Genomic DNA, 20,036 nt, shown 5'->3' with positions numbered 1-20,036 from the left:
AAGGTATACCACAATTTTTTGTGACCCTGTCTAAAGTTTTTAAGTGTTGTTGTTGTTGTTTGTTTGTTTTAATTTATTTATTTTTATTTATTTTTGGCTGCGTTGGGTCTTCGTTGCTGCGCATAGGCTTTCTCTAGTTGCAAGCAGGGGCTACTCTTCGTTGCAATGCATGGGCTTCTCATTGTGGTGGCTTCTCTTGTTGTGGAGCACAGGCTCTAGGCACACAGACTTCAGTAGTTGTGGCACGCAGGCTCAGTAGTTGTGGCTCGTGGGCTCTAGAACACAGGCTCTATAGTTGTGGCACACCAACTTAGTTGCTCCGCAGCATGTGGGATCTTCTCAGACCAGTGCTCGAACCCGTGTCCCCTGCATTGGCAGGCAGATTCATAACCACTGTGCCACCAGGGAAGCCCTTTAAGTGGTTTTTATTGCAGAATTTAATTTCAGAGATTTTAAAAAATTGAATACTGATTACCAGCTTTAGTCTTATAAACAAACACTTTTTCTTTAAGGATAAAGATTAAGATCCTTATGCATTTTTAACAGTATTTCTTTTTCTATTGGTTACAAGAAAAGTAACATTTTTGTTAGCTTTTGGATACAGTAGGTATTTTTTGTTTATTTAATTGGTTTGATTCTTAAGATTCTTGGATGATAATGTTTAGAAATAGGGACTATTCATTGTTTATTACATGTGGTTCTACATATGCGATATTTCTCTTCTCTCCAGAATTAAAAAACACATCTGGCCTAATGTTCCAGATCCTTCAAAGAGTCATATTGCCCAGTGGTCACCTCTCACACCTCCAAGGGTAAGATAAAATATTTCTGACTTACTTGTAATACACAAGCATATTAGGATATATTGTAGAGTTCAAGCAAAAGATAATCAGACTGAATTGAAAAGTAGATGAAAATAGTACATAAATGAGAATTTTAGTCAAAATTTAAAATAATACTTATGTATTCTAGGAGTTTATTATCACCATAGCATATTTGTCCTTATATTCCCAATTCTATTTAGTATACATTAAAAATATTTGATTGAACTTCTAAGTTGAAAACCTACTATGTTTTAATGCTGCTATATGATAATTCTGTTGTAAGGCAAGCATTTTAGATTATATATTAAAATAAAATTTTAAATCTACCATTTAACATGATTAAATGGCTTCTGTAAACCTACAGTAAATTCCTTGAACTTCCCTAAGGGGGAAATGATTTGTACTTACTATCTTCTGACAGTCCTTTAATTTTAGATTAACAGATTGAAATGTATATCCTATGAAACTTCAGTCATTTGAGTTTAATGTTTTCCTCATTTTTCTATCCAGTTAATCCTAGGCAGCCCAGACTAGGCATGAAATACGAAATTTTATTTCTGGACCTTTAAGTTTATCAAAATGTAACACCAACAATATTGATTCAGAATTCTGAGGAAATACAGTCTAATTCATACTTTTTAGAATCATTTCACAATATCCGTGATTCACGTGATTTAGTTAGTGATATAGATTATCTCTGCACCATTAAAAGTTACTGAGAAGTTTTAGAGATTCATTACTCTGTGGCTTTAACTAATATGTCATATGTAATTATTTCAGAGTTTCTAAATGAACATGCACCATAGGTACTAATTCATTTTCTCTCTTTCTTAGCATTTTAATTCAAAAGATCAAATGTATCCAGATGGCAATTTCACTGATGTAAGTGTTGTGGAAATAGAAGCAAATGACAAAAAGCCTTTCCCAGAAGATCTAAAATCATTGGACCTATTCAAGAAGGAAAAAATTAATACTGAAGGACACAGCAGTGGTATTGGAGGGTCTTCATGCATGTCATCTTCTAGGCCAAGCATTTCTAGCAGTGATGAAAATGAATCTGCACAGAACACTTCGAGCACTGTCCAGTATTCCACTGTGGTACATAGTGGCTACAGACACCAGGTGCCATCGGTCCAAGTCTTCTCAAGATCCGAGTCCACCCAGCCCTTGTTAGATTCTGAAGAACGGCCAGAAGATCTACAGCTGGTAGATAATGTAGATGGCAGTGACAGCATTCTGCCCAGGCAACAGTATTTCAAACAAAACTGCAGTCAACATGAAACCAGTCCAGATACTTCACATTTTGAAAAGTCAAAGCAAGTTTCATCAGTCAATGAAGGAGATTTTGTTAGACTTAAACAGCAACAGATTTCAGATCATATTTCACAGCCCTATGGATCTGGGCAAATGAAAATGTTTCAGGAAGTTCCTGCAGCAGATGCTTTTGGTCCAGGCACTGAGGGACAAGTAGAGAGATTTGAAACAGTTGGGATGGAGGCTGCAACTGATGAAGGAACGCCTAAAAGTTACTTACCACAGACTGTAAGACGAGGTGGCTACATGCCTCAGTGAAGGACTAACTCCTGTTACAACTTTGGAAGTACCTGTAAAGTAAAGCTAGAAGTATTTTATCTGTGATTTCAGATCTTCACTCACTGAAGATGATCATTTGCCCTTAAGGACAAGAAGGTACTGTCCTCCCATGTGGGCTGTTTCCATCCCAGAATATCTGGGATTTGACTTTAAGCACTACATAAACTGACTTCATCCTCCAAATAGCTGAATGACTTTGTGCTGTTTCAGGATGTTTGCACTGAAGAAAAACAAAGCTTGTCTGAAATTTATAAAGTGAAACTTTTTGTTTTGCTATCTAGAAAACAGAGGGTATTTAAATTAAAAGCAGTGGTAAACTTAGCACAGCTATACTGATTTTAATGAGAATAGTCATCAAATATCAAATCTTGGGGAGAATTAGCATAAAAATTAGGGGAGCAAGGTCTAGACCCTCTACTTCAAGTGACAACATAATTTAAAAAGAGTCCAGATGGTACAACTAATATGAGCCCAGCTTTTGTTGTCTGACAAAAAAAAAAAAGAAAAAAATTGGGCTCATTTATAATCATACCAACATATAAAATATTAGTTCTTGTCCATTGGTAATGATGCTGCCAGTTACTGGAGAAAAGGAATTCTGGAGTTTTAACTTGGCAAACTAAAAATATTAATTTTTGAATATTTATTAGACAATTAAGTAAATTTTCAAACATTTGCTTTCTATCACTATTGACAACCTCCGAAGATCCATTTCACAAACTCAGCAGAGGGTCCAGATAAGAGCTAGGAATGAATGCGACGAACTGTCTTAAACATTTAAAAAATTCTTTGCCATTTATAAAGGCTTAAATTGTTAACATTTTTCTATACATGTATATAAACATTATTGACCCTTCTTGTTAAGACGTCAGAGAATTTGGTTGATGAAGCACTTTATACAGTATGTCTTCACCTTAAAATGTGTTTTGATTTAATATGCTTTGTTTTTAAGTAGGCCAAGACTGAGTTCTTTCTTTCTTTCTAGTAGGTGTTTGAAGCAGATTAATAAGTTAGAGGACTTGGGCAATACTCACCAAAACAAACAAAGCACCGCCCCAAAAACGTACATATTGATCTTAGGAAATATCACAGTTAGCAAATATCCTTATTGTAGAGGCGCTTAATGAAGAGGTAGTATTTTAATGTCTGCCAGTTCTGAGGTAGGTGGAACTTAGTTCTACATGATGATTTAGGAATATTTTAAACCTCTTCCCACACGTTCTGTTCTTCAGGGGAAAAGTGAGTTGGGCTTCCAGAGTTTAGCACTAAACTCACTCTCGCATTTATGTTACCCCCTACCCACCACGTTTGACGAGGAGCAGGGCCTAAAACCTAGGAGCTGAGTAAGAAAGAAGAAACTGTCACGTGGTTGAACTGCTGTCAAGCAAGTTTGTGTTGTTTTTCTGTCATATTTAAGTTACAGAAACCAAGCCAACTTAAAATAGTTTGTAGAGGTTATTGAAGAATAAAAGGCTGAGAAAAATGAGTACACATTTACAGTTGAGATGTAATTCGACTCATTACTCTCTCAATATTGTTCACATTAGACTTGCTGTTATGCTTTCTCCCTTGTATTCTTGCCTGATACTTTTCAGAGTTCTTTCTCATATATGGTCTTTGCAAGACAGAGCAGATGCGTTATTCTGATACATCCTAGTCTACTTTAGGCAAAGCCAACATGAGATTGGTAGAATGTCAGAATTAGTAGTAGATGAGGAAAATTAGGCACAGAGGGGTCATGTTGGGACAGAGAGACCCCAAACTCACACACACTACACACTACAAGGTAATAAAGCATTACCACCGTTTAAGTTGGTCATCAAAGGCTGGTCCAAGTCAGGACAAGATTTATCTTGCTAAATGTCAACAAATTTATATGTTACATTTTTCATTTCCTCAAAATAAGTAGTCATGTCCTTATAACCATGTTTAGCTCTAACCTTCCTCCCAACAAATAGCAGTGTTGCGAGATTGTACATGGGAGGTGGGCAGTTATAAAATGTGAACTCATGATCTATGGGAATCAGATCAAATAGTTATTTAAGAAAGGACATCATATAAGCAAATTTGTATGTTGAAACTTGTACAGAGCATGGTGCAGTGAGTGAATGCCCCCCAGCCACAAAAGCACTTTAGGCATATTAAATGGATATAGTTACTGTGCAAAAATTCATTCAGGAAATAAATATATTTATGTAATATACATCTTTGCCCCCAAAGAGAAAAGCAATCATGAAACTTAAGTACAAAATTACTTTCATAAGGCATGTCTTAGAATAATCTGTCTTGATAATATGTAAATTATATTTTAGGTAGGCCCAGAAACAAATCCAGTTAATTTATGTGAAAATTAGACTATGTTTAAGATAGTGGATAAACTGCTCATTAAATATCTAGTATCCAAAAATTTGATGCAGTTGCCCTCTTGTAAGATTAAAAAAATAATAAGCGTATGTTACATGTGTTGTTATTGTAATTTGATTGTTACTGGTGTCTTTGGTATCCTACCCTCATCCTTCATAAAGGCATGAGGCTAAATAACTGTTGGAAAACTATCAGACTTCAAACCCGCTAAAATCTAAAAGTGTAATTCTTTTTTAACATGGATCATTCAGCACTAGGAAACATACCCAACATGTGAGCAGAAGCAAGGGAAAAAGAATCATTCACATGGTTTGTGTTCACATCTGTTCTGTGCCTACTTGTTTGTTTAATTTCAACCTTTTTCTTTGATAAGAGATTTTTTTTTTACACACGAAGTCATCCAAGACCCTAGTTTATTGTAAAGTTAAGAGTTAATGAAGTTGAAATATACTTTTAAAACATATATTTATGAAAAGTCAAATTTAAAGTGGAACATCTAAAATATAGCACTATAAATAGAAATCAAATTAAAAAGATGTCTTTTTTCTACTCACGTAGTTTAGTTAAAATCATGACATAAATTTAGAAATAGAATAATTATATAGTAGAATTCCCTAAAATATTTTTGTTAACTGGCATGTACTGACCAACTATAAATTAAGTCTAGTCTATTCCATTATATTCCACACCAATCTCCTCCTCTCTTTGGTGTTAGGAACAAATTTCTATACCATACATTTCTGTTTCAGTAGTTTTTTGTTGAAATGGGTTAAATGTCAAAATAATAAGCTACATAAAACTTAAAGTTCAATTGTTTAAAAATATTGGGATAGCTTTCCGTTGGAAGTCGTGTTAGATTCTATTGCCCAGGTAAGATTACTTTAAAAATTTTTTTGCACTTTTGTAAATTAAAAGAATATGAAGCCATAAAATGGCAAGATATTTAGGTTTAAGAAATTTTAAACTAGCAAACTTACAGCCTAATTCTATAAACTGGTCCTTGGTAGCCGTTCCTTTTCAGGCTATTTATAAACAGAATTTAGATGTACGTCAAAACAAAACTTTCCAAAGCTAAATGTAATATCTTTTGGGTTAATCTATTTTTTTTTCATTGTATATGCTACTTGTATGTGTATTCCCACGATATTCTAATATACATTGCATTAAAAATAAAAATGCAGCTCTGGATGAGCTCTTTTGTTACCTATTTCTAAATTTTTTAATAAGGCTTTTTGTAGTCAGTAGTTCCTTAAGACGGGTTAAACTTCATTACACAGTTCTTTAAAGTTGATAGATCATGATGAAAATGAATTTAAGGCCAATGGTGATAGATGTTACAGACCTTTTATCCCTTAAACATAAGCTTTGAGAATGATAACTACATGCTTCAGATGCTGTTACATGAATATCAAAATGTGATGTGTCAGAAATAAAGGGATAGTTTAAAGGTGGATATTTGAAAATTCTTTAGTCTTAGTATATATATGTATAGAATAGTATCCTCTAAAAATAAGTGTGCAATTTGCTAGTACTGCAGTACCGCGAGTAGCATTAGGTATGTCTCCTATTTATACCCTACGTCCCACTTAATCATAAGTGCAATCCTTTTAAGTTCACTTCCTCTTCTACCCTGACCTAATCTAACTTCATATAGAAGGCTTGTCTAGAAAGAATATTGTATGTATTTTCACTTTTGCACAGTGAATTGCATGGGCAACTTGTAACCACAGCTATTGTTTTTATGTTGACATAACTCTAAATGTTCTCATATATCAGCTCGCATCCTTTAAGTAAATTTAATAAATTCTTAACTCAGTTTTTTTCTGGGTGTGGTCACTACCAGATGTCATTAAACGTAATGTTTAAGGTAACAGTATTTATCATTACTGGTGTTGGGCCTTTGTGTAAACTAGGTGCTTTTTGAGGGTTCTGTGGCTCTTTAAATGCTCATTTAGCATAATGGATAGGGTTTAGAAGAAAATCAATACCCTATCTCGGCCTTAATAAATACAGACTTAGAGGTGGCAAATTCATATACCATTTTTCTGGATTTACTAAGATGGTTTCTGGAATCCCAGCATCTTACCTCCCAGTGGATATTTTTTAACTGGGTTGCCAGGGGACCAACCAAGTACAGAGGTGCTGTGCCATCCTGTGGCCTGTCTGTGCCCACACTCTACTAGAGTCTTGTCGCAGTGAGGCACGAAGCCGATGGATCCATAGCATCCCACTGCTGCCCCCTGAGGTTGCCGAGTAGTAGTGTATGAAAGTAACAGTTCCACCTGGAAGGAAACCTGAACTACTAGATTTGTGTCTTCACATTGTGATTTTATCTTAAATATGCAGTAAATGAAAAATCCACAGACACACAAGTTAACTTCATCCCTTCACATATATACTAAAGGTTGTAGAAATAGCGTCTTGGCTTTGGGCTATGTGTTTGTTTAAAATCTTTGGCTGTGGCTCTTATGGGTTCAGCCTGACTTCTTTGTGGTACCTCTTGTCTTACGCTAATTTGTATTATGGATCCAATCCATCCTACTGCCAAAAAGATTACAGAGTTCCCTCGGCATTCAGTTTCCCTAGCCCAGAGACAGAAACAATTTTAACTTCTGGTCTGGTTTAAACTTTTTTCTTTTTAAATTAATATAAAACATTCCTTCCATGCTTTCAAAATATAAACAAGAGTACAACAAACTGTGCTCTTACATAGATGTTTAAGTCTAGTTAAACATGCTCTGGTTAATTAATAGAGTACAGAGAGAAGGAGAAAGACCTGAGGTGGAAAGAGAAGGAAGTGTGGAGAAGCAGGGGGAAGCAGGTAGTGAGTGACCCCAGGCCAACAGCCCATGCCCCCATTGCTGCTCCTTTAGGTTGGCTGCTGGCCGACCTACAAAGACCTTCGAAAGGCTACTTGGTTCCTCAACAGCTTAAAACAGTTCTATCTACACTGAGGGAGAAAAACCTACCTTTAAATTCAAAGTTCAAAATTTTTTAGATTATAGTTATTTTTTCCCAATTGCTAAAGGTTTCAAACAGATGGGAAGGCATAGCTTAGTTTTAGAAATCTGTGGACATTCAAAACCCAATTCTTCTACATTTATCCCTTGTGACTCTGGTTTTGTCATTTTACATGTCAGAAAAATATAACTAGAATTGTCTTTTCTCATTCCTGAACATTTTTTAAAAACATTAAATGGTTTTTATTTATACATTTATGCATTTGTTGAAATTAGAATCCTTCCAGGATAATGTGGTGAGATACATAGTGGGAATCCTCACACACAAAAGGGGAAAAAGAAGACAACTCAGATCAAGCAATTCTCGCTCCGGCTACCTCATCAGCTAGGGCCGTGGACGGTCCTTTTGATACAGAGTGGCCAGATTAACCAAGCGGTCAAAAGTGATTTATTCCCCAGAGCACTGCTTCAAACACTGAATGAGATCCCACCCCTTGATTCAGTCCAGGCTTCCTTTGCTAGAAGAATCTTTCTTTTTTTTTAGCATCTGTATTAGCGTATAATTGCTTTACATTGTTGTGTTAGTTTCTGCTTTATAACAAAGTGAATCAGCTATATGTATACATATATCCCCATATCCCCTCCCTCTTGCGTCTCCCTCCTACCCTCCCTATCCCACCCCTCTAGGTGGTCACAAAGCACAGAGCTGATCTCCCTGTGCTATGTGGCTGCTTCCCACTAGCTATCTGTTTTACATTTGGTAATGTATATATGTCAGTGCCACTCTCTCTACTAGAAGAATCTTAACGGTTAAAGATAAAACTCATAAGTACACACATGGATCCTGTCCTTATAGGAAATTGTTTTCCCTACAGTTATGGCTGAAGTCAGAAAAAACCTGTTGACTAGTGATAGCTTTTAAATGAATTAATATCAACTTCTCTGGAACTGGTTCTGTACGCTTCCAGAAAGGGGATCATGGTTTTAAATGAATGGCCTGAAAGAGAATATTTAAGTAAAATGGTACTCAAAGGCACTGAGATTCTGACCACAGAAAGAACTCTGCAGGAACATTTAAAGAATGAAAAGGCAGGGACTTCCCTGGTGGCTCAGTGGATAAGACTCCACGCTCCCTGGTCAGGGAAGTAGATCCCACATGCATGCCGCAACTAAGACTTTGCGTGCCACAACTAAGTAGCCCAAGTACTGCAACTAAGGAGCTGGCGAGCTGCAACTAAGGAGCCCGCCTGCCGCAACAAAGGAGCCCACGTGCTGCAACTAAGGAGCCCGCCTGCCGCAACTAAGACCTGGTGCAACCAAATAATTAATTAAAAAGAAAGAACCCCCCCCCCAAAAAGGAATGAAAAGGCAGCCACTCTTCACTATAGGTCAAAGTCAGTGTGGATTTTGCCCAATGTTCAATCTAGACTTACAAACACCTGAGTTACCAGCAGGCATCAGAGCCCAGGAAAGGACCTCTGAGAACATCTTAAGTTCCACGTTTAGAACTGTGACTAGAAATTGGCTGCTCATGTTGCTGCGGCAAGGGGCCCTTCCCTGCCCAAGACATTTCTGATCACCTACTGGGGGCCATGCTGGTGCAGGGTGTATACAGGTTAACAAATGCACACCATCTATGGAATGTTCACTTGGGGTCATTAAATCCTTGAAAAACTCTTAAGAGGTAAATACCAGAACCATTTAGACTTGTAGGCTCAGAAAAGTTGAACAACTCACTCCGGGTCTTATGGCTGACAGGAGAAGGGGCTCCAACTCCAGCCTGACTGCAAAGCCTATATTCTCTGCCATGTATACCCACTGTACCCAACCGCTCGTAGCAAAACCCTGGATGGTGGGCATGCTGGAAGGCCAGCTCGTACAGGAATGCACTTCTGTTTCCCAGACCTTGCTAACTTCTTTCTGAGTTTCTCTCCCCCTCCTCGCCCTACCCCAGCACCTCACGGTCCCCCGCTCCCCGACGGACCACTTCAAAGCATCCTAACTGGGCCTTGAGCCCTGAGTACAGTTCCTTAATCAGGATCTCTCCCCTTATGCCCTCATCTGAGTTAGCTCTGAAGCCTGCCTTCCCTCCCCACAGCACATGCATTTATAGGAACACCTAAAAGAGAGGTAAAGATATCACACTTTCCTGAGCAGAATGCATGTTGACACAGCTCCTACAGTCTCATTATTTGGGGGCAGGGATGGGGGGGAACCTCTAACGGTGGCATCTGGCGACTGCAGCCGGTGACGAAAGGATCTGGGGGCAGGGCATGTTTTCTGAGTGCTCAGATCACCTGTCCCAGGTGCTTCTGCCACAGACTTCCCGGGTCTGCTGCTGAGCGCAGGGACCCACTCCCAGCCTGTCCACCTCTGGGGCCTTCCCTTTAACATGGTTTCCAGCGGCTCCTGCCCATCTCCTGCTACTCCACTAGGGGGCAGCATTGGCAGCATGAAGGGCCTGCTGAGGTCCTGCTACTCTGACCAAACTGCCAACATTTGCTTTTCAGGTTCCATCTTCTTTCCTGGTCCTGCTGTGCCTCTCTTTCCAGCCTCATATAGCCCCCTCTCCAGGTACACACTCCCTCGTTTCCGGAATATACTGTGTTTCTTCCTACCTCCCAGCCCATACATATGATTTCCTCTCCTAAAATGTTCTCCTGCCCCCAGTCCATAGCTCAGCTGGAAAATTCTTACCTACTCACCAGTAATAGCCTCAAACAGATCCTCCTAGGTGAGACCTTCCATTCTCCTCCTCTCTCCTTCCCTGCAGAGTTAAGGGCCTTCTGTGTCCTGAGACCAGACCGATGGCCAGTGTTTGTCTGTCTCTGACTTAGGAGCTGAACCCCCTGGAGGCAGGGTCCCTGTCTTATTCATCTCTGAGTCCCTGCCACCTAGCACAGCGTTTGGTATTTATAGGTGCTTCATAAATCTTGTTTATAGAAAGAGCTGGATGGATGAAGAGACAAAACAGACTTTTTAATTTGTTATTGAGACTTTTCTTTTTTTAATTTTTAGCATGTGTCTCAGATTCCATTTTACCCAGAGTTGCAAAGTGTCATGGGAAGTTAGGAATCCGCCCTCTTCTTCTTTTTTTTTTTTTTTTTTTTGTGGTACACGGGCCTCTCACTGTTGGGGCCTCTCCCGTTGCGGAGCACAGGCTCCGGACGCGCAGGCTCAGCAGCCATGGCTCACGGGCCCAGTCGCTCCGCGGCATGTGGGATCTTCCCGGACCGGGGCACGAACCCATGTCCCCTGCATCGGCAGGCGAACTCTCAACCACTGCGCCGCCAGGGAAGCCCAGCCCTCTTCTTTTTAATAGTTTTTTTTTTTTAAGATGTTGGGGGTAGGAGTTTATTAATTTATTTATTTATTTTTGCTGTGTTGGGTCTTCGTTTCTGTGTGAGGGCTTTCTCTAGTTGTGGCAAGCAGGGGCCACTCTTCATCGGGGTACGCGGGCCTCTCACTATCACGGCCTCTCTTGTTGCGGAGCACAGGCTCCAGATGCGCAGGCTCAGTAGTTGTGGCTCATGGGCCTAGTTGCTCCGCGGCATGTGGGATCCTCCCAGACCAGGGCTCGAACCCGTGTCCCCTGCATTAGCAGGCAGATTCTCAACCACTGCGCCACCAGGGCAGCCTGGAATCTGCCCTCTTCTTCACCTCCAACATGAAAGCATGTCCTGATTCCCATCCCCAGCACACTTCCACCCCCACCAAGGGCAAAAGCTTTTTTAAAGCAACACATATACTTGGTGAGTCAAAAAACAAAAATTCAAGGACTTCCCTGGTGGCGCAGTGGTTAAGAATCCTCCTGCCAATGCAGGGGACACGGCTTTGAGCCCTGGTCCGGGAAGATCCCACATGCTGCAGAGCAACGAAGCCCGTGCGCCACAACTACTGAGCCTGCGCTCTAGAGCCCATTAGCCACAACTACTGAGCCTGTGTGATGCAACTACTGAAGCCCACGAGCCTAGAGCCCATGCTCCACAACAAGAGAAGCCACTGCAGTGAGAAGCCCGTGCACCACAACGAAGAGTAGCCCCCCTGCTCAGTGCAGCTAGAGAAAGCCTGTGTGCAGCAATGAAGACCCAACGCAGCCAAAAATAAATAAATAATTTTTTTTTTAAATTTCAAGAAAAATATTAAAGCCAGTATGGATCCTTACAAACTAGCTTATTCAATCTTATTATCCAGCAGACAAGGAAAATGAGAAGATGAATAAGTGAACTTCCCAACACCTCAAGAGGAAAAAACTCGATCAGGAGGGTTCTAATAGAAAAAGAGGACAGCCCTGCCCTCAGAAGTCATTGTCTGGAAAGGAAGATGAAATAAACAGGCTTAGGATCAGGCTTATCCTTAAAAAAGAACACATCAGAAAAGTCAAATAAATCCAAGCCATACACCAGCCTCTGAGTTATCTCCAAGCTAAATGTTGAGACAGCCCCAAATGTAGAGTGATACCCCAATTTCTCATTGAGAAGATCCAAAAGAAAAAAATGTGGACACCTTGAATGTTTAAATTTCAGAGATGTTGATTAAATAGTCAGATGTCTAACTACAGTCCATATTTTAAGTCAGACTATATAGAATATAGGAATATAGACTATTGGGTTTTTTTCACTCATACCTTATGAAATAATTCTATCCAAATCTTCATATGCTCTTGGACAGCAAGACCTTTCCTTGTCATCACAAGCTCCCCTTTTTGAATCATCAGCACATTTTTCCAGAGCTCAACCCATCTAGTTGTTTGAGACACAGCATGATGAAGCTGTCAATGGAAACAGCACTCCAAGCCCTAAGTACCACTTATGTAATATTAACACAGTTTCCCCCAATTATCTTAGAAATGCCTATGTATCATCTCTAATGTAACCTCTTATCATTTTGTTTTTTAAAGAAGTCTTTTAAAGAGTTGTTTACAATGAAATCCAACACATTAAAAATTGAGATCTTACTGCAGGAGTTATTTATTGCTAAATCTTTGGGTTTTGCCTTTGGTTCCTTTTATGGAAATTCTCCTGGTGATCTCCACATGCTTTCCAAGCTAGTGTGAATTTTGATGAACGGGTTTTTCCTAAACAGAACTTATTTTCGAAGTAATTGAGAGAGAACCTGTAAAATGAGAAACTTATAAGAAATTTACTACTGGGGGATTTTTCCTTTTCTAGGAAATGATTTTAAGGGAAACACTCATTTTCTATTCAAGCAAAAAGCTGTATTCATCAGGCATGCCTGCCTGGAAGAAAATGATTTTCTGTGGAATTTTGAACAAGTAATGGGCATGAATTGGTGAAAAGGAGAGGGACTAGTGTGTGCAAACTGTTCTCATATTAATGTTGCCTTGGTTTTGGGGGTCAGATTGAACTATAATTCTTTTTGTGATGTATGAATTAAATTGCAGAATTGGGCAAAAGAATTTTTGTTAACCTCTCTGAACAACATCCAGATATTACCTGCCCTGCTTCCAGCCCTTGACCAAAAGTAATCAAGGATCCCAGTTGTCACATCTCCATTTTTCTCAGCATGGCCACAGTCAGGTTGATCTGCAACCCGCAGTCAAGTGCTAGGGAGAGGGAATCCCAGGACAGAAACAGAAATGCCCAAGATGACATCTAATCAAAAATCTCTGACCTCGGGGCTTCCCTGGTGGTGCAGTGGTTAAGAATCCACCTGCCAATGCAGGGGACATGGGTTCAAGCCCTGGTCCGGGAAGATCCCACATGCCGTGAAACAACTAAGCCCATGTGCCACAACTACTGAGCCTGTGCTCTAGAGCCCGCGTGCCACAACTACTGAAGCCCGTGTGCCTAGAGCCCGTGCTCTGCAACAAGAGAAGCCACTGCAATGAGAAGCCCACTCACCGCAACGAAGAGTAGCGCCCACTCACCGCAACTAGAGAAAGCCTGCGCCCAGCAACAAAGACCCAACACAGCCAAAAATAAATAAATTAATTAATTAAAAAAAAATCTCTGACCTAAATTAAGGAAAGTTCAATAGAAACATCCAATCACCATATTTTTACTGAATTTGAGGCAGCATGGAGCAGGTTTCTCTCTTCTCCAATAGAATCATGGAAAGCAAGCCATTCCCATTTCCAAACAAGGAGGGCTTGTGCAAACAGTCCTGCAGGTGTCAGATTCTCTCCTGATCCCATGAAAATTGAGGGCTTCCCTGGTGGCGCAGTGGTTGGGAGTCCGCCTGCCGATGCAGGGGACACGGGTTCGTACCCTGGTCTGGGAGGATCCCACATGCCGTGGAGCAGCTGGGCCCGTGAGCAAAGGCCGCTGAGCCTGCGCATCCGGGGCCTGTGCTCCGCAACGGGAGAGGCCACAACAGTGAGAGGCCCGTGTACCGCAAAAAAAAAAAAAATTAAGTGTCATGACTCCATGATGTCAGAGACCTCCCCAGGGCCTCCCATAGCACAGAGGGAATAGTAAGAAATAAAGTGAGTGGGACAGACAGGAGCTTGGTGACAGGGCTGATGCTCAGATGAGGCCAGCAAGGTGCCCAGGGCACAGAGCCAAAGGAGACATACAGTGCACACGCTCAACCCTGGGGGGGTGATCCCCACCCTGCTTGGTGACCATGTACCCAGCTGGGAGCCACGTTTCCTGTCATCATATGAGGTTGCAAGTTGTCCAGGTTCTCCAACTGGGCAAGTGGGATGACTGAGAAGATTATTCTAACACTTGAGTGAGGAATGGACAAGAGAGGGTAAAGCCTGGAATAAGAAACTGTTAAGGAGAGTTTCTCTGATGCTGGTGAAAACTGAAGGGGGCTTAGACTAGGAGGAAAACAAGAAGGCAAAAGCAGCTCACAAGACATTTAAGATGCCACATAGCCAGTCAGGAAAGAGAGAAAGGAGATATATCTGGATAAATGAGCCAGGGAGGCAAAGGAAAAGCTACCCTACTTTTGACTCTGTCTCCAAAGAGAGACATCCTGCAGACAATTAGGGAAGCCTGAGGTCCTAGGTGCTTGTCATAAGATACTAGGTTCCATCCTCCTTCTTTAGGACTGGCAGATTTCTGTCCTGGGGAGGCCAATTTGTTGGTTTCAGGGGCCCATGTTCATGCCATGTCTCTGGCTGTACCTATGAACTGGGGAGGGTGGGTCCAACAGCAAGGGAGGACTTCCAGGGTATGACTAGACAGGGAACTTCACAAGGGTGTCTCCAGGCAACTGCTAATGGGAAAGAGCTGAGAAATACCTCATTTCCACTTTCAAGACAATTGTAGTCAATACCACTGCCCAATCAATAAAGGAAGCCTTTATCCCTGCTTCCTATATTCCAGTGCCAACTACCTAAACTCCCCAGGACACTGCCCTGTGACTTCAGGCCTCATCTGAGGTTCTGTCCGTGAAGATCATCGAGCAAGATGGCACTGATAGGGGGTAGGAAAATGTGGGACTTCTGCCCCAGACCCTCTCCAGGTTCTCAGTAAAGCCAGGTTTATACCCCATCCAAGTTCAACTCTCCCCAGTTACACAGATAGACCCACAGAGAAATGAACGAACAATGCAAGGTTACCCATTAGAAAAAGCATGTGCTTTGGGGGCAGACAAAACTGGCACAACTTCTGTGACCATCATTTACCTCATCTGTAACAATAACAACAATAAGCATAACACCAACAAATTGGACAACCTACAAGAAACTGATAAATTTCTGGAAACACACAAACTACTAAGACTAACTCATGAAGAAACAGAAAATCTGAACAAACTGATTACTAGTAAGGTTATTGACTCAGTAAACAAAAGCCACCCAACAAACAAAAGATCAGGACAAGATGGCTGCACTGGTTAATTTTATTTTATTTTTTTTGGCGTGTGTGGTACGTGGGTCTCTCACTGTTGTGGCCTATCCCATTGCGGAGCACAGGCTCTGGACGTGCAGGCTCAGCGGCCATGGCTCATGGGCCCAGCTGCTCCGTGGCATGTGGGATCTTCCCGGACTGGGGCACAAACCCGTGTCCCCTGCATCGGCAGGCGGACTCTCAACCACTGCACCACCAGGGAAGCCCTGCACTGGTGAATTTTATTAAACATTCAAAGAAGAATTAATACCAATTCTTCTGAAACTCTTCCAAAAAAATAGAAGAGAAGGGAATATTTCCAAACTCATTTTACAAGGCCTGATACCAATATAAGACAAGGAAACAAGAAAAGAATATTACAGGCCAATATCCCTGATAAACATAGATGCAAAAATCCTCAACAAAATATTAGCAAACCCAATCCAATAACACATAAAAAGGATCATACACCATGATCAAGTTGGATTCATTCCAGGATGCAAGGATAATTCAACATACATAAATCAATGTGATACACCACATTAATGAAATGAAGGATAAAAAGTCATATGATTATTTCAATACATGCAGAAAAAGCATTTGACAAAATTCAACAACCATTTATGATTAAAAACTCTCAACAAAGTAGGTATATAGGGAAGGTACCTCAAAATAATATATGCCATACATCACAAGTTCACTGCTAACATTATATCCAACAGTGGAAAGCTGAAACTTTTTCTACAAGATCAAGGAAAAGACAAGGATGCCCACTCTTGAAGCTTTTATTCAACATAATATTGGAAGTATTAGCCACAGCAATTAGGCAAGAAAAAGAAAAGAAAAGGCATCCAAGTTGGAAAAGAAGTAAAACTGTCAATATTTGCAGATGACATGATATTATATGGAGAAAGCCCTAAAGACTCCACACACAGAAAAACTGTTAGAATTAATCAACAAATTCTGTAACGTTGCAAGATGCAAAATGAACATACAAAAAATCAGATGTGTTTCTATGCAGTAATAACACTATCAGAAAGAGAAATTAAGAACACAATTGCATTTACAATTACATCAAAAAGAATAAAAAACCTAGAACATGGTTCCCCAGCTGCAGTGTCAGGGCAGCCTTTTGGCACTAGGAACTCTGGTCTGAAGGGCTAGTGCAAAGCCTCTGCATGCAGTCTCCTGTGAGCTAATGAAACTAGATGAAGCATAAAGGAAAAGAAGAAAAAGATGGGAAAAAAGAATAGCAGAAGAGAGTGAGCAGCCTGCCCAAGGTCACACACAACTAATCAGAAAGAGAAAATTTCCAACCCAGATCTCCCCTCAATTTTTTAAAACATATATTAATGAAATAAAATACAAGGGAGTTAAATGTGAATAAAAGTTCAAGGTAAAGAGAGGAGCAAGGACAAGAACCCACACCTGGACTCTCCTAGGCAGCCTTAGCAGTAGTATGTTAGTATAGTGTATAAAAATCAAAACAGTTAACATTTGCCCTCCTCTCACAAAAACAGCAAAATCATAACTAACTACTGAACAACCATCAACAAAAAGACTGGAAACTAACAAAAAAGATATTCTACATCCAAAGACAAAGAAGAAGGCACGATGATATGGAAGGGAGGAGCTTTTGCAATATAATCAAATCTCATACCCACCAGGTGGGCAACACACAAACTGGAAAATAATTAGGTTGCAGAGGTTCTCCCACAGGAGTGAGAGTTCTGAGCCCCACATCAGAGTCCCAGAGGAGCCCCCAGAGCATTTGGCTTTGAAGGCCAATGGGGCTTGAGTGCAGGACTGGGGGAAACAGAGACTCCGTTCCTGAAGGACATGCAAGTTGTTCTGTGCACTGGGACCCAGAGCAAAGCAATGACTCCATAGAAGCCTGGGCCAGACCTACCCACAGATCCTGGAGGGTCTCCTGGGGAGGTGGGGGTCAGCTGTGGTTCACTGTGGGGACAAGGACAGTGGTGGCAGAGGCCCCAGGGAATAGTCATTGACGTCAGCTCTACCAGAGGTCTCCACTTTGGAAGAGACCTGGCCCCACCCAACAGCCTGCAGGCTCCAGTGCAGGGACACTTCAGGCCAAACAACCAACAGCGTGGGAACACAGCCACGCCCATCAAGAGACAGGCTGCCTAAAGTCGTCCTGAGCTCACAGACACCTCCAAACCCACCAGAGTGACAAGACACAGCTCCATCCACCAGTGGATGGGCACCAGTCCCTCCCACCAGGAAACTGAACAAGCTCCAGGACCAAGCTCACCCACCAGGGGGCAGACACCAGAAGCAAGAGGAACTATGATCCTGCAGCCTGCAGAATGGAGACCACAAACACAGAAAGTTAGACAAAATGAGAGAGCAGAGAAATATGATCCAGATGAAGAAACAAGATAAAACCCCAGAAGACCAACTAAATGAAGGGGTGATAGGCAATCTACCAGAAAGAAAATTCAGAGTAATGAGAGTAAAGATGATCCAAGATCTCAGAAAAAGAGTGGAGGCACAGACCATGAAGATACAAGAGATGTTTAAGAAAGAGCTACAAGATTTAAAGAACAAAGGGGGATGAATAATAAAATAACTGAAATGAAAAATACACTAGAAGGTATCAGTAACAGAATTAATGAGGCAGAAGAATGAATAAGTGAGCTGGAAGACAGACTGGTGGAAATCATTGGAACAGAGTAAAGAGAAAACAATGAATACAAATGAGGACAATCTAAGAGACCCCTGGGACAACATTAAATGAATCAACATTCACATAATAGTTGTGCCAGGAGGAGAAGAGAGAGAGACAGAGACGGAAAAAATATGTGAAGAGATAATAGCAGACAACTTCCCTAACGTGGGAAAAGAATCACTCAAGTCCAGGAAACGCAGAGAGTCCCATACAGGATAAACCTAAGGAGGAACACGCCTAGACACATATTAATCAAACTGACAAAAATAAAAGACAAAGAGAAATATTAAAAGCAACAAGGAAAAAGCAACAAATAACATACAAGAAACCCCCATAAGGTTATCAGCAGATTTTTCAGCAGAAACTCTGCTGGCCAGAAAGGAGTGGCACGATATATTTAAAGTGAAGAAAGGGAAAAACCTACAACCAAGAATACTCTACCTACCAAGGCTCTCATTCAGACTCAATGGAGAAATCAAAAACTTTACATACAAGCAAAATGTAAAAGAATTCAGCACCACCAAACCAGCTTTACAACAAATGCTAAAGGAACTTCTCTAGGCAGAAAAGGCCACAAGTAGAAACAAGAAAATTACAAATGGGAAAGCTCACCCATAAAGGCAAAGAGACAGTTAAGATAGGAAATCATCCACACACAAGTACGATATCAAAGCCAGCAATAGTGAGAAGAGGAGAGGACAAATGCAGGATATTGGAAATCCCTTTGAAACTAAGAGACCAGAAACTTTAAAACAATCTTGTATACATATAGACTGCTATATCAAAACCTCATGGTAACCACAAACCAAAAATCTACAATAGATACATACACAATAAAGAAAAAGCAATCCAACACAATGCTAACGATAGTCACCAAAACAGAGGAGAAGAGAACAAAAGAGGAAGGAAGAAAAAAGACCTACAAAAACAAATCTAAAATAATTTAAAAATGGCAGTATGAACATATATATCAATAATAATCTTAAATGTAAATGAATTAAATGCTGCAACCAAAAGACATAGACTGGCTGAATGGATACAAAAACAAGACCCGTATATATGCTGTCTACAAGAGACCCACTTCAGAACTAGGGACACATACAGACTGAAAGTGAAGGGACGGAAAAAGATATTCCATGCAAATGGAAATCACAAGAAAGCTGGAGTAACAACACTCATATCAGACAAAATAGACTTTAAAATAAAGACTGTTACAAGAGACAAAGAAGGACACTACATAATGATCAAGGGATCAATCCAAGTAGAAAATATAACAATTGCAAATATATATGCACCCAACATAGGAGCACCTCAATATATAAGGCAAATGTTCAGAATCATAAAAGGAGAAATCAACAGTAACAATAATAGTGGGGAGTTTAACAGCCCACTTACACCAATGGACACATCATCCAGATAGAAAATCAATAAGGAAACACAAGCTTTAAATGACACAATAGACCAGATAGACATTATTGATATTAATAGGACATTCCTTCTGAAAGCAGAATACACTTTCTTCTCAAGTGCACATGGAACATTCTCCATGATAGATCACATCTTGAGTCGCAAATCAAGCCTCGGTAAATTTAAGAAAATTGAAATCATATCAAGCATCTTTTCTGACAACAATGCTATGACATTAAAAATCAACTATCAGAAAAGACACTGCAAAAACACAAACACGTGGAGGCTAAACAGTATGTTACTAAACAACCAATGGATCACTGTAGAAATCAAAGAGGAAATCCAAAAAAAATACCTAGAGACAAATGAAAATGAAAACAAAAGGACCCAACAC

The 20,036-nt window shown here is 40.5% G+C and overlaps 1 protein-coding gene across 3 annotated transcripts in view; it reads left to right on the top strand.

Moving 5' to 3' along the window:
- The window catches only part of IL6ST (interleukin 6 cytokine family signal transducer), a 50,938-nt gene extending 44,329 nt beyond the window's left edge, over positions 1-6,609 (top strand). For 2 of the 3 annotated variants that reach the window (XM_081233001.1, XM_081233003.1), the window contains 2 exons: positions 731-812; positions 1,659-6,609. In XM_081233001.1, the coding sequence (XP_081089127.1) occupies positions 731-812; positions 1,659-2,396 (820 nt within the window). In that variant the 3' untranslated portion in view covers positions 2,397-6,609. The remainder of the gene's footprint in view (positions 1-730; positions 813-1,658) is intronic. The other variant, XM_081233002.1, reaches the window with a different exon arrangement.
- Positions 6,610-20,036: the final 13,427 nt, after the last annotated feature.

The sequence above is a fragment of the Mesoplodon bidens genome (assembly GCF_964165515.1).
Source record: "Mesoplodon bidens genome assembly, chromosome: 4".
In the NCBI taxonomy this organism is placed as follows: Eukaryota; Metazoa; Chordata; class Mammalia; order Artiodactyla; family Ziphiidae; genus Mesoplodon; species Mesoplodon bidens.
Note: the sequence above shows the minus strand (reverse complement) of the source record. Positions and strands in the feature narration are given on the sequence as shown.